We start from the raw sequence: 14,754 nt of genomic DNA on the forward strand, positions 1-14,754 counted from the left end.
GACGGCGGCTGATACCAGCCTTCCCCGATGTTCTTCTCGGGATGCCTCTTGTGCAACCGACAATTAAAGGCTTCTCTGAGGCCACGATTTGAGCACGTCACCTTTGCGACCGTTTCGTGAAAATACAGGGCACTATTTAGAGGTGGTGGGCAGGGACCCAAACCTACTGGCGCAAGACCGGGAGCTTGGCTCGGTACTCAAGTGCCCTCTGACCAGGGACACCCACCTGTCAAGGGCGCGACTCTCCCCTCACCAGACGGCTCCCGCCACCGCAAGGGCCACGCTCAGCCCTCGCGGGTGGGTCACAGCCACCTACCGCAGGGCTTCGCGGCCAGCGCGGCCTTCCCGCCCTCCCCCCCGAGCGCGGCGGCGGGCGGGCCGGGGCTGCGGCAGGTGGCACACACCCGCTCCGCGGCGCTTTTTCCGGGAGGCCGCGGGGCCGCGCCCGGGCCGCCGGCAGGTGAAGGAGGCGGCGGCGGCCGCGGCGCTGCCCCTCGCTGAGGTGGCTCCCGCCCGGGCGGACGAGAGGGGCCGCTATGAGGCTGCTCTTGCTGGCGTGCCTCCGAGCGCAGACCGGCAACGCGACCACCGCGGCCAGGATACAGTAAGTGCCCCCCGCCCCGCGACGCGAGGGGAGAGGGGATCCCCGCTGCCTGCGGTCTCGCCGCCTGCCCGCTTACCCCTCGGGATCCTCCTGCCCACCGCTGCCTGCCTGCGCTCCCCGCTCATCGGCGACCCGGCAGGGAGGCGGGGCCGGCCCCTCTATCCCCTCACGCTGAGGCCGCCGCTGCCCCGTCCGGGGGGCGGCGGGGGCTCCGCGGTGGGGGGCCGGTGCCGCGGGCCCATCGCGGGGCTGCGGCTGGGGCAGGGGGCGGCGGGCGGCGGGGGCCGTCCGCCATTCGCCGCCCGCGCTGGCGCACGGAGGCGGTGTCTCTGCCGCCTCAGCCGCGTGGCTGGCTGGCGGCGGAGGTGTGTGAGGGGGACGGCGGCCGAGCGCCCGGGCAGGCCCTCTCTGACAGCGCCGGGGGCGGAGGGGGGGGGAGGGGGGAATTCGCCGTTTGCCGGGGAGCCAGGGCCTGCTGGCTGTGGGGGGCCGAGCCCGTGTCCGAGGTGGGGGTACGCGGCTTTGCTGCGGCTCTGTCTGGGCAACGTGTGCCCCTTTGCCCGTACTGCTGGGAGGTAAGGGAGAGGGGGAGCCGAGGGGTTCCCCTCCCAATAACCACCCCCCGCCCACGCCCCCCCCCCCCTAAAAAAAGGCAAACAAAAGACCTTTCAGCTCGGGGCAGTTTGCTGGCACAGGAGCAATTCGTGCTTGCAGGGTGACCCAGGCTCACAAGCCAAGAGCAGAGGTCCCCTCACCAGCCGCCCCGCAGAGCCCTTGCACAACCGGTGTCAGTCAGCGGTGCAGCAGACTTCCTACGGGCTGCCTGCTTTGGGAAATACCCAGAATAAGATGAGAAGCCAATGCGAAGAGCAGTAGGCTCTGGGAGCTCTGAAATAAGGATCTGTATAGGAGCCATCCTAGAGAGCAGTTGTGCAAGAGCAGCTCCAGTGAGCGCCCTTGCTGTAGGGATTCAACGTGCAGCTCTCATCGGGATTATGGACATGAATCTGTAGTGCTTTGAAATTGGACTAACAGAACTGCACAAATATTCTTAATGTCCCCATTTAACTTTCTCTATGACGTGGAAGAAGGATGTGGCTGACAGCATTTCTGAGGGCTTTGCTGTGTGTGAGCTTTGTTTAAAAAAAAAAAAAGTCGCCATAAAAATGAAACAATTTCCGAATGGTTTTGTCCTCTTGAGGACCAAAATAAGGACTTGGTTGCTTCTTACCTGTCAAAGAATCATCCACACTTTATTTGTTTTTCTTAGGATGAATCTCTTAGGATAGTGTTCTGCTATTACAAGTTTTCCCCAACTTTGATCTGCGTATTATCAAATTTTTAATGTTATGTATAGAAATAGGGCTCTAACATTGTTTAAGTGTTCACGCTATTGTGTTGTATAAGACAGTGGTAGAACATACCTGCTGCCTCATGTCAGTCACCCCAGCATCGAAGATCTAAAGCAAATGGAGCATAAAGACCAGAGAAAGCTGAAGTTTTCTGTATTTTAAAACAATAATTATTAATAAAATGTTGAGATAAAACAAATACATTCTTATGTTTGTAACACATATTTTTATACCTGTACATGTCAGCATAGAGTTCATGTGCGGTGGTTTGTGTGGCATTCTGCATTTCCTTTAATCTCTTACCTTTTGCTCTCGCTGGATAATACAAAACTAGTTATTCTTGGGGACGTCAATGCTCATTCTTCCTCCATAAGGTATTTCTTCTACCTTTACAAATTAAATATTCACTTACCTTCATCTTCCACTTCAACTTTGAGGAAAGTCGGACAAACATTTAGACTGTGGAGCCCTTCAGAGGTAACCTAGTAGAAAGCAGGTTTTGCATTATTTCTAGTTAAACTAAGCCTGAATACAGACAAGCAAATGTTCACATATTATTTCAGATTGTCTTTTAACTACACTGAGATTGATTGTGATCATGTGAGCATACTGCATCGAGACACAGTGGTTTAGCAAGGTGCCTTTACATGAGTCACGGTAACCAGCAATTTTGGTTAGCCTTCTCCAGCTGTGACTCATGCATGGTGGCCTAAGCTAATGTTTTAGTATGAAAGAGGGCATAGACTTGGTGAGATGCAACAGCTCAGTTGACAGATGGTTTAACATATTACCATGTTAATGCAATCATTTGCAGCTACATGAACACATCTGCAGTGATCTGTGTAGAGTATACCAACTTGCTTTAGCATCCTATTGCTTTATAGGCATACCTTATACAAAGTGGATGCTGCTTTCTCATGCACATAGACCTTCAAACAAAAGGAAAATAATGAGTGAAAGGTCAATTTAATTCGCATTTACAATAAAGGTGGATAGAGGTTTCTAACAGAAATAGTGTTTAAGAGTGACTTACGTCATGTTCAGTTGCTATCTTATCACTTACCATAAGTGTTCTTTATAGTAATAATATAAATGAGCCTGTTTAGGAAAAAAAAGCTGATCAGGAAAAAAAGTAAAGACTATTAACTAGCAATAAAATCTGTCTTCCTGACTAAAAGGCTAGTCAAGTGACAGCTGTCACTAAAACCATCCTACACAGATACTTCCATCTAATACTGGTTTTCTTAAGACTTTATGCCATTTAAAAAAAAAATAATAAATGTACATGTATGGCCAAAGGCTTGGGCATGTCAATTCTTGCACCAGTCTGCCATACCTGAGGTTAAGTGCATATGGTAGCCTTTGTAGCATATGTGTTAATACACAGAAAATATATATTCCAGTTAATATTTGGCTTCACTTGTATCTGCGTTCATGCTTATGAATTTATTTGTTCAATCTTTTTTTTATATTGAACCATGGCAACTTTTGGTTAAGTATAAATGAAACAATGAAGTTGTCTCCAGGTTGGACACTTGCCAGCATAGATTAATTTTATGGCTTAATATCACTGGGTATACTATGTTTATGATATTACAGCTGTTCCTATAACTGCTTCATGTTTTCATAAATAAGATATTAATTTCCTGAGTTTAAAGTAACTGGTCACAAAGATACCAGAATCTAATTTGGCTAGAAATCAGCTTGCTAAAACAAGTGATGTAATGAATGTGCCGTGGTCTTTATTCGTATTGGTGTGCATAATCTTTAATCACCTTAAAAAATATAAGCAACGAGTAGAGAATAAAACACTAAGCAAAGGTCTTTGGTTAGGCTGCCATTCTTCAGCCTTAGAAATGAGATCAAAGAGGGTGTTAGGAAAGAAAAATGAATCTTTGCCCCTTGAAATGTTCTGTTCATCTTTTATTACTTGGTAGTAAGGAGGAATAGAAGGCTTGAATTAATTGCTTAATTAGAAAGATTTAGATGAAGTATTTTGTCAATATGTAAATATCTTTTGGAGAGGGAGAGATTGTTTCAGTCCTCATTTGAAATGGGACAGTTGAAATAGCTGTTTTGTAAATCTCCAGGTAATCAACTGTAAGAGAATTAAACCCACAAATTCAATAATGCGTATCATTCCTCTTTACAATTATTTTTCAGCTTAGACATTTATTGGAGTAATTCTGAGCCCCAACTTTTCTTCTATTTAGTCTTAGCCTGGCTGCTACCATTAAAATCACACAGAAGAGCACTTGTAGAAGATCCTCTTCTCTTCATGGTAGATTGTAAGAGGTCTTTTGCTTACCTATGTCTGTTTGCACAGGTGCTGGTAAATTCCTGCTGTTGTTTGTGTGACCATTTCCAGAGCAGGACAGCTGCAAGGCAGGCGTTCATCCTCCACCTTTGGAACTGAGATGCAGTCATTTACATGGCCTGCACTTGATACATGCTACATCCCAAAATGTTTTGCACAGCTAGACCTATTTATAAGGCAGGATTAAACTTTGCAGAGTTATTTTGTCCCTCCAAAGGACAGTTACTGACTTCAGAACATAGAGACAGAAGGATTCTCTCCCCATTTTCGCTCACATTTTTCATTTCTGTTCTTATTCACAGTGGATTAAAATGAAAACTACTTTGCTTTAACAAGTATGAAAAAAATTAAGATAATTTACAAAGAAAACAGAAGATCAAGCAGGGTTTCAACTCTTGTATTCGATCAACTTCAGTGGGAATTGCAAGTATTCAGCTCTGGCCAAGTTTCAGAAAAGGCAGTGGAAGTGACTCTGCTCACTTAATAAGCTTTGAATTGTGCTGTATAGATTTAACAGTAGTTGATGCATAGCTGCTTTACAGAATAGACAGCCTAGGGAAAGAGATAATTAGTATTTTTGGATGAAGCCTATTTTGTGCTGTTCAAGAAGTGTCAGTGTATCTACCTACCAGGAACTTTTTGGAAATCAAACATTCTTTGTCTGCAAGTAATTCCATTGAAATATCAGTTGAAAATTAGAACATAAATGTTTTTGAGAGGAAGACATCACAGAAAATAAAGCAAGTTTCAAAACTGTAATACTTTAGAAGTAAGCATACTTTTAACTTGCTTTTGTCTTAACTTCAGCTATGCTGTGTTTGGAACTATAAAACTGTTTCTGTGTATGAAGACCTGTGAACTGCAGATTCGTGTTGAAGGAGGTAAGACTGCTAGCCAGGATAAGTGAGAAGTAGTGATCAATAATGTAGGAAATAAAAAATGAAACATTGTAAAACATCACCTGGTATTTCATAGTTATGTTTGTCAGAGAAAAATGTTTTTCTATAGGAGTCTTTAATAAAGTGAAAACGTGTCAGAAAAGGGTTGTGCCTTTTAGTAGTATCTCTCTGCATACAGTATAGATCCAGAGCAGACACTTAGAAGTTTCACTTATAAGCCTCATGATCTCCAAAGAGTGTAAAAATAGAACAAGAGGTGAATTCCCTGAATACTAAAATCAGTGGGGCTGGGAAGTATTTTGTCCAATATTCAGATGTGTATAAATATCACAGTGTAAGCAGTGACTAATATAATGTACTCTAAGAAGTGATCTTTCAAACTTACTGAATGACTGAAGTTTTCCCTGTTTGGTTACTTCCTAGCAAAACACCCCAAATCTGGAATCTGACAGCCAAACTCCATTTTAGAAATATTATTCTCCCCAGGTAGTGGCATTGGCTTCCATGAGAGTTTCAGTAGAAGGGAAAGATATGGCAGAGCAAGGCAAATTCTTGATCCAAGCAATAATCACTGGTGGTTAAAACACTTGGAAATTTATCTACCACATACAAAACTGTGATAGAAAATGTAGTCTTGAGATTTAGCATTTTCAATGTTGTCTTAGATTCACAGACAGCAGGAGATGAGTTCATTTTTATTTTTCATTTGGAAAGTATTTGTTTATGAAATGGTAAAATAATATGAATACACAGTTGCCACGAGGAGAAAAGATACCGGTAATGTATCTCTTCTGTCTTGGCTTGATTCAGGGACATCTGTGACTTCATAGACAGATCAGCCTTCAAAAAAAATCTCCTGCAGTAGATTTGCAGCACCCTCTTACCATGTTCCTTGATTACAGCATATGTGTGAAAATCATAGTCTGATTTTTTTGGTTATAAAGATGAAAAGTCATTTAGAAAATATGAAAATATCACTGTAAATTTCAGTACTTAAATGCTACCCAATAACTCTGCTTCTACATACATATATTTCCATATACGCATAATCTGAAGCCTGTGACTGATCATATTGAACTCAATGGTATGTTTATGGGATTAAGGCGTCTTTACATTTGGGAATTCAAATTATTCTGGGAATAATTTGATAATTTTTCCTTCTTAAGCTGTATGCAAATTTTTTTACATGCTCCTAAGTCATTATGTGTAGAAAAAAAATTGAAGTAGTAGAGTTAATCCACAATTTCTGAGCCTTGGAACACTTGAGGAAGTCCCCTTCTATTTACTGCAGAAACAGCTGTCATTCAGCTGTGAGATTTAGAGCTGTGGAAACTGGAGGAAAGGAAAAGTATTCATTCCTAGTACATTAAAACAAAAAAGATGCTCTAGATCGAAATTCCTAGCTGAGTTTCTTGATTCCTGATGTCCTGAGAGAATTATTTTCGAATTAATTGTAATATGCAAACATATTGCTTGTACATGATAGTGATTTATGGTAATTGGAATACTGATGGGAAAAAATTCTTTTAGACTCTTTAATGAGCACCTGTGAAATTATGGAATGCATGCATGAGCATCCCGAGTATTTGCCTGAGAGATTTTCTTTTCACAGCTATGAGATTTGGGCATCATTATTTAGATATAAATTGAGAGCCTCTTTCAAAAGGCAAGCAGGTACTTGGAAAAAGTTCATGGGACAACTGATGTAAATAATTGCTCAACAGTGTAAATAAGGAGCTTACAATCTGGCTGTATTTTATTATTTATTGGTACTTATTATAATTTATTGATCTTGTTTCAAACAGTGAAGTTAAAAGTAAAATTAGTTTCTTTTTAGAAGAAGGAAGAAATACAGCACCATATGTTGTGCCAATGGAGCTCTGTCTGATACCGTGCTAATACATTCCTTCCAAGGCCTCTAGACATTTTACAACATTTTTAGCACCAATTTCTGCAGTAATGACTAACTTCTGCAGGACAGAAAATTACTTTCCTTGGGAGGATATGAAATGATCAGGAAAGGAAAGAGCCGACATTATCCAAGAAGCTATTGAGTTAGCAGGATTTTAATGCAAGAACAATTAATACGCTATGAGAAATAAATCAACTGGAACAATATGTAATTGCAGAAGAATGCAGAAAACATTCTTGTGGTCTTTTTATATTACTGAAAATGTAAACACTACATGTCAGCAGATACAGCGTGCTAGTTTCTATCAAAACATGGATTTTCTCCTGTGTGTTTTTTTGGCTGATGTCATTGGAGACATTGATAACTGATTCTGGTTTTGGTGGGAGGAATTATGAGCCTAGACTATAAAAGAAAAGACTAAAACAAAGCTCACTGAAATGCCTAAAGTAAAGCTCCCTGTAATCAATCAGTTTATTGACTTTGGCAGTGTTTGAATCAATGTTTTAATGTGAGGAACCACTGTATATAAAGATGAATGGGTAAGCTGACACTAGAATGGGGGGGGGGGTTGTTGCTGGGTTTTTTTTCTTTTTAGCAATTGAGATTTTTAAAAAAGACTGTGAAAGAATTCATGTAATTACTTTTGTGTAGTTTTTTTCTTACACTTCCATTACCCTGTGCCTGTTTTACAAATGGGTAAACTAAGACAAGAAGCAATTGAATCCACAATCAAACAGAAAGGGAATACAGTTTCAACTCTCCAGTTTTATTTATGTATTCATTTTTTTGCACGTTCTGTATTTTTAATAGCATTGATTAGCTGGATGTATTTGTGCTTTATTCACTCAGTGGCCTTTCTCCAGAACAAATCTGAGAATCTCTAAGACCAAGGTCTAACACACTCAATTCAAAAGGAGTCTTTTCAGCATATTAAGCTGAAGCTCAATCAGGAAGGATGCTGATCATACTTCACTTGTGCTGCTTTCCAAAGGTGATGTTGGTACTTTGTAGGCTTGGGCCTTAAAATGGATGCAGATTATGTTGCTTGGAAGTATGCCTGTGGCTTCACAAGGGTGAAGGTAACAAATATTTTCCAGGAAAAAAAACCCCAACCTTGTAAATAGCTCCATGGTTGCTTGAACAAAATTAGCATAAAGGTGAATGTCGGAGCAAAAATTATTAAGGAAAAACATTCTGATTAAGCTTATTTAATATACTGGCATGCCTACAACATTAATAGTATCGGTTTGTTTTTTTTTTTCCTATTTGTTCCGATGATGAAGGAATCATCTACATGCTGCAGGTCATATCTGTGTTCTTAAAGATGCTTTCATGTATGAAAGTCCAACTGAAATAGCAAATCTAACCTCTACAGACAAGTTTGATGCAGCCCTGGCCATTCATCTTTATAAAGGAGGCAGACTTCTGCAAGGTAATCCTTTTTCTATTTTGCAGTAAAAATACCTCTTAAAAAGGTACTGAAAGAGAAAAGAATGAATATGAACAGTTATAAATGTCTATAAATGTATAAACCCACGTGTAATGTAGTTATTATGTTTATCCACTTCAACAAATGTTCAGAAATGCTGAAAGTCTTTCTCTGTGGGAGATCTGATCCAGAGAGGAGACAACTAAATAAATGTACTTTTAAAGCACATAGTGCATTTCATAATTAAGTACTTTAACTACATTAAGATAAGAGCATTATATTAACATTAAGATACTTTCAGCAAATGTGTTCTTTCAGAGGACAATGGCTTGGCTAAGTATAGCTGAGGTCAAATAGAAGAAAGCAGAGAGGCTAATTTGATTTTTCTGCTCACAAACGAGTCAGGGATTTTTGGACATGAAATAACTTTGAGATGTTGTTCATGCCAGCTAAACTGTAGGAGACAGGATGTTATCAGACAAATAATAAAATTTTCTATTGTATCTAGCCATGTAGAACAAAATTTTAGCCTGCCATTAATGATACGCTAGAAGCCCTGGCTTTCAAAATTACAGACACTGTCACCTACTGGAATTGCAAGCGTGTATCCATTTTTGAGATCACCTTTGTATTGTACAAATCTATTCACTTGGACAAAGGCACATAATTTGATACTTTCATCAGATCTCAGTATAAGTTGTGTTGTGCTAGTTTTCAGACTTCAGAAGTCCCCCCCACAATTTGTGCTGGTGCGTTTTCAGAAAGCCTGAATTATTATGCCTGGCATGCTTTTTGTTTGTTCTTTCATTTAGTAATGAGGAAACTAGCAATGCTAATAAATCCTCATCTTACAGCTCACTTCATTTTCAAATATAAATGTGAAACATATAGTATGTTTTCTATCTTTATCAACATATTTATTTCGTTCCCCATTTGCTTTAAGATTTCCTTATTTGCTTGTTTTTAACCAGGAGTTTGAGAGTTCACTGAATTTAACCTGTCATTTCCCCCCTACACCCTAAGACACTGTGGGTAGCTATAGAAAGTGTCACCAATAGTTTTCACAGCCATGAACATTCAAGGTCAGTTATATTATCTCTCAAAAGGAAGAAGCTCCATCAACACAGTAAGCTCTACTGCCCTGCTTGTTGGTCCAGTGCTGAGGACGGTGTTGTCTACTGAGTCCTTGATCCCTCTCCCCTTCCATCTGATAGCAAAAAGAAAAAACAAAGCATATTTTCTGCCTTTCTTGATACACAGTGTGTAGTGGCAATATAGCCTAACTGCTTATTCTTGTTCACCATCAGAAGGAAACCTTGGCTTCATCTGTTACGGCTAACAGAAATCCACAAAATCCATAAAACTGGTCACCTTAATGACAGGTTTTGTAGACTGTCTTACTGGAGACTGTTTCTTTTGCAAAACTGCAGTCCCATTTGGAATTTAAAACTATGTTCTGCATGTAGTAATTAGCCACCATGAGGTTATTATTTGTTAGCTTAATGTGGTGTAAAACTGACCACTTAATTGGTTTCAGTTCTGGAACAATCAAGAGATTATTGTCTGCTATCTTGATTAGTTTAAGGGGAGAACATTACTGGTAACTTGTCAGTTACTAAAAATAACCTGACTCCAAGAAAAGAAATACTATTAGAAAGGAATCTTGCACTACTATTGGCTTTTGTATTTTCATCTAAGTAGTCTTTGGCTTTGTCCTTGTAAGTCTAGCTGCTGTTAGCATAGAAGTGCTATACTACCATGTTTTGGTGGCTTTACCCTTCCACAAATATGAATTTATTCTGATGCCATGTATCGAAACTAGGCTTTTACCAGAGTGCAGACACCGCTAGGATATATATGATTTTGTTGATACTCTAAAATTTGAATGTTGATAATGTCTTGTGCACATACTGTCCCACAGCCAACATGCCTTCCTCTTCTCTTACTGTTCTGAGCACTGTAAGGCATCCTAAACCAATTTTCATAACTTGGATGATCACAGAAGGTCTCGGAACAACCAGTTATAAACACAGATCCATCTTTTGGGGTGGAATTAGGTAAAACAATGGTTTTGTTGCAGGTTAACATATATTGCCTTATTTAATTTGGTGACCTTTTCCAATGGTGTGGCTCCGTCTACATTTTTTGTAGCAGTAAAATCAGCTTCAGAAGTCAATATTTAAAAAAAATTAATAATTTCAGTAACTGACTTTGCAGGATGGTCACCTAAACCACTGCATTGGAATCCTTGAGTGGGCAGTGAATGAGTGGCTGAGGTTAGATACCTGCCACCAAATTTTGCAATACTGCATCTTATTAAAATGTGAATAACATTTAAAATATATATGCTGTTTTATGGGCTGCCAAGTGTAGAAACTAATTAATTATTTTTACTAAGCATGGAAGAGGCAAAGAAAATCTCATAGCTACACAAAGACTGACATGCCATGAAAATGCATAGTTATTGTATGGGTTTTTTCAGTGCCAAAACCATAAAAATTCAAGTTTCTTCAGGTTTCTTTTTCAAAGTCTTTTGCTTATGTATGTGATACAGTATTATCAATACACTTTTTCGCTCGCTCTTAATGTCCCCACCTAGTCATTACCTTGACATGTTGGTCAACTTCTCATTGTAGTCATTGCTTTGCAGGTAGCAGAATTCCTTTTGGAATCATCTTTGGTGGGACAGATGTAAATGAAGATATCAAATGTGAAGAGAAACATTGGGTAATGGGAGCAGTGCTAGGAGAAGCCAGGTAAAAGCACGTGTGGAGGGTTTATGACAGGACATTGCATTTTTGTAATGGCAGATCTTTTAGGAACTGTTACATAAATGCTTGGAATCACTGGGAGATGTGTAGGCCAGTGGACAACGGATAGACTACTTGAAATGCCTATGATCTCTACATACTGTTTTATGATTCAGTGACAGAAGTAGAACAGTTTCTTCATAAAATATAGTCTGTATGCAGTCTATTCATTTTATATTTCCCCTGTTACAATCTTTTTATCGTATTTGTCCATGTAAGAGTTGGCAGAGGTAGTGCTGAAACTTGGTCTCTTGGGCTGTGAATTTTCAAAAAGACTCAAATCCCATTAAAAGCTAATGAAATCTGTGCTCTTGCTAACTAATCCTGTGCTTTGTCTACTGAATCATAACTGTTTTCTAGAATAATAGAACTATGCATGTGATGAGGATATAAAATACTAAGGTAGGTGGAAGAAATGAGAAGAATAATAGCAAGAATACTTAACCTGGGATTTGGCAGCATATTGCTCTGTAGAATAATCTACTTTACGGGTAGACGTTATAAAGACAGCCTTTGACAGTTAGTATAACTGTGGACTGTAGCAACTTGACTGTGGTTTATTTAACGTGTTTGTAATGGATACAATTTTATGCAATCAAGTTTTAATTTCTTACCAAAATTATTTTAGACTGTTTATATTTGCAGAGATTTAGGTAAAGAAAAGCACATCTAAGTGTCTCCAACAACATCCATACAGTTCTCATTTATACAGAACTATCCTGGCCATGAAATGACTGATATGCGGTATTTAAATAGTGAATCTTTAGTAGTGGAGGTGAGTTAGTGGTGGAGTTAGTGGTGGAGGTATAATTATTTAAATAGCAAATCTTTGTTAGCAGTGGAGGTATGGGTATTCTCATTAAATCTTATTGTAGTAATATTATGAACCTAAGCAAGGTTGGACCTCATTTGCCAAGGCCCTGTGCCAGAAGTGCTAAATGTTGCTCCAAGTTGTTTTTTTTTTAATCCTCTGTTTTTTAGTAAATTCTGGTTTATGTTACATGCTTTCAAACATATAAAATATTCTATATTGGAACTAACATATCTTATGCACATACAGACCAAGGTGCCCAGCAGTTTGACTTAAGTGAGACGACAACTAAAAATAACTGGTATTTGTCCTGTTGGATCACAGAATCAAACCTGTTCTCAGAGGCCTCGCATTTAGCTTGTTGACAGAGTGCTTGATTGCAGGTGACTCAACTATAAAGAACTTTTGTTCTTCTTTTCCTGCTATTGCAATCCTTTCTCTAGATACATGAACAAAGCAGCAGAGACTGAAAAAATTCTTTAAGCAAAGTCTCTCAGTTTTTTTAGGTGAATTGACAAGGGAGTATTTTCAAGGTGTTTTAAAGTCTGGAAAAGTTGTAGTGATATGTCAGTGTAGTCATCAAATGTACTTCAAGAACTGATCAGAAATCAGAGAAGATTACTAAAACCAAAAAAGTTTTTTGCAGCATTTCTCATTGTTTCAACATCCCCAGAAAAGAAGTTTCCTTCTGCTTGATCCAAAGGTCTGTTGACTTCAACAGTGTTTGATCACATCCATGGTGGGCCAGTAAGCCCTTTTCTTACTGGAAACTAAAGCATTTTATGTATGTAAAGCTTCCAATGGATTAAATTAATTTAATAGATGACTTAAGTCTTACCAAGATAGAGGCTAAGGTTGTCACTTGATGTGTAGTTAGCATAATAGCTCACTGATGGCGGGGATGGCTTTATTGCTGCCTCTCTTCCTCTTCTTTTCCTTTCTCTTGCGTGTGGCTGTGTGATCCCCCCTTCCCTGTGCCAGGATTGGACTGCTTTCTGAGTAGGTTTAACTCACTAAATGGCATAAAATTAGCTTTTTTTTTTTTTCTGGGTTAGTTTTCTATCCCTTTAGTAAGAAAAGTCAGCTTGTGGAAGGATACAACAAGGGTGTCTTTTTGGTGGCAGTAAGTTGCTACAGCAGGTCACTCAGCCTCATGGAACTATATGTGCCTGAGCTTCTGTTGGCTTGAGTACTCTGAAGAGTCATCACTCTAGAATTGAGCTCTGCATAAGCGAAGGGGTCCCCAAGTGTACAAGGTGAGATAAAATTTAAGCATCTGGAATGTCTTATCAAATCCAGATGTACTGCTTGCATACTTACTCTAGGAGAGCTTAAATACCTTGTTGAACAGAGCATGCTCAGGATACAATGTCCATTCATTCATCACAGCATTCTAGGTAAGACAGATAACTACAGTGGTTCAGATACAGCAGTATGGATTTTGGTTCATGTTAGCAATGAGGAAATGCATACAGAATCTGCAGCAGGCTTATATCTCGTAGTGTTATCTTTGCTAATACCACTGTATGTTCTAGGTATTATTAGCTAGCTTAACGCTGGCATAGATATGCTGTTCTGTCTGTAGTGCCCTATAAAATGTGGTAGGTAAACAGATTTTAAAGACAGCACTTAATCATGCTCATTGAAAAATCATTAGGAGATGTTCTTATGTCTAAGTGTGACTTGTAGTTGGAAAGCAACTTAAGGCCCCATTCAAGACAAAATTTATATACTTGTTTACTTTTGTTATCAAATAATCAGAAGTTATTCTTTAAACAGGTCTGAAGGGAGAAAGATACCTAATGTGTCAGTTAAATTTCAGCACTGCGCAAAATAAAAAGTATATAAAACCAGAAACTCTGAGTGTGTTCATTTGATCCAGTTCTGTGTTTAAAATATGATCTGTCACAAATATAGCTAATATAGCTTACGCAAAACCTCTGCTTTACTGAATGTTTTTTTAATGATAATTTAGTTAGGAACTTAAAGTATAGTTTAGTAGCTTGGATTTCCTATGATGTTTCAAAATATATTAGTGCATCCTTATGTAGTTCATAATATTTTCTCTGCTACAGGAAAAGTAATTCGGTTTTCTAGAAGTTATTCTGAATGGATCTCTTCTCCAGTATTATCACTAGTATTATTCATTGTATAGTTATTAAAAGAAACATTGATTTTTTTTCTTTATTGATTGCAGGGTTCTAAGCAGAAAGTATCATGAATTGCAGATTACTTGTCCAGTACAATATACCACCACATTCCATAAAACAAAGTATTGAACACTGTCTAGCTTTATAATGAGTATTTCATTTTTAATCAAATTCCTCTAAATGGTGGTTGTACTCCTCTAGGGTATTTTTTTCTATTGAACAGTATTTTGTAGACTTAGGAGCAACAGTTTTTTCTGCTTGTTAATGTGATGTATTGAAAGTATAATTGCAAAAACTGGAAAGGGAGCATGTGCAACTTAACAAAACAAGCATTTGCAAAGGCTTTAATAACCTTAAAGCTGTCAAGTTGTATATGTGAAATTCATTGTAGTACCATAAAGCAGATACTACAAAACAAATGTATGGGAATAAGGTTTGTTTCAACAAACAAAAGTAGGAGTTATAATTCA

The 14,754-nt window shown here is 39.2% G+C and overlaps 1 protein-coding gene across 1 annotated transcript in view; it reads left to right on the plus strand.

Annotated features, from left to right (window-relative positions):
• Window positions 1–14,754, plus strand: part of GLT1D1 (glycosyltransferase 1 domain containing 1) — a 58,963-nt gene continuing 44,209 nt past the window's right edge. Inside the window, exons 1-3 of the mRNA XM_052796734.1 lie at window positions 1–604; window positions 8,368–8,516; window positions 11,164–11,269. Coding sequence (XP_052652694.1) covers window positions 537–604; window positions 8,368–8,516; window positions 11,164–11,269 — 323 coding nt within the window. The 5' untranslated portion in view covers window positions 1–536. The remainder of the gene's footprint in view (window positions 605–8,367; window positions 8,517–11,163; window positions 11,270–14,754) is intronic.

This window comes from Harpia harpyja, chromosome 9 (assembly GCF_026419915.1).
Source record: "Harpia harpyja isolate bHarHar1 chromosome 9, bHarHar1 primary haplotype, whole genome shotgun sequence".
Taxonomy (NCBI): Eukaryota; Metazoa; Chordata; class Aves; order Accipitriformes; family Accipitridae; genus Harpia; species Harpia harpyja.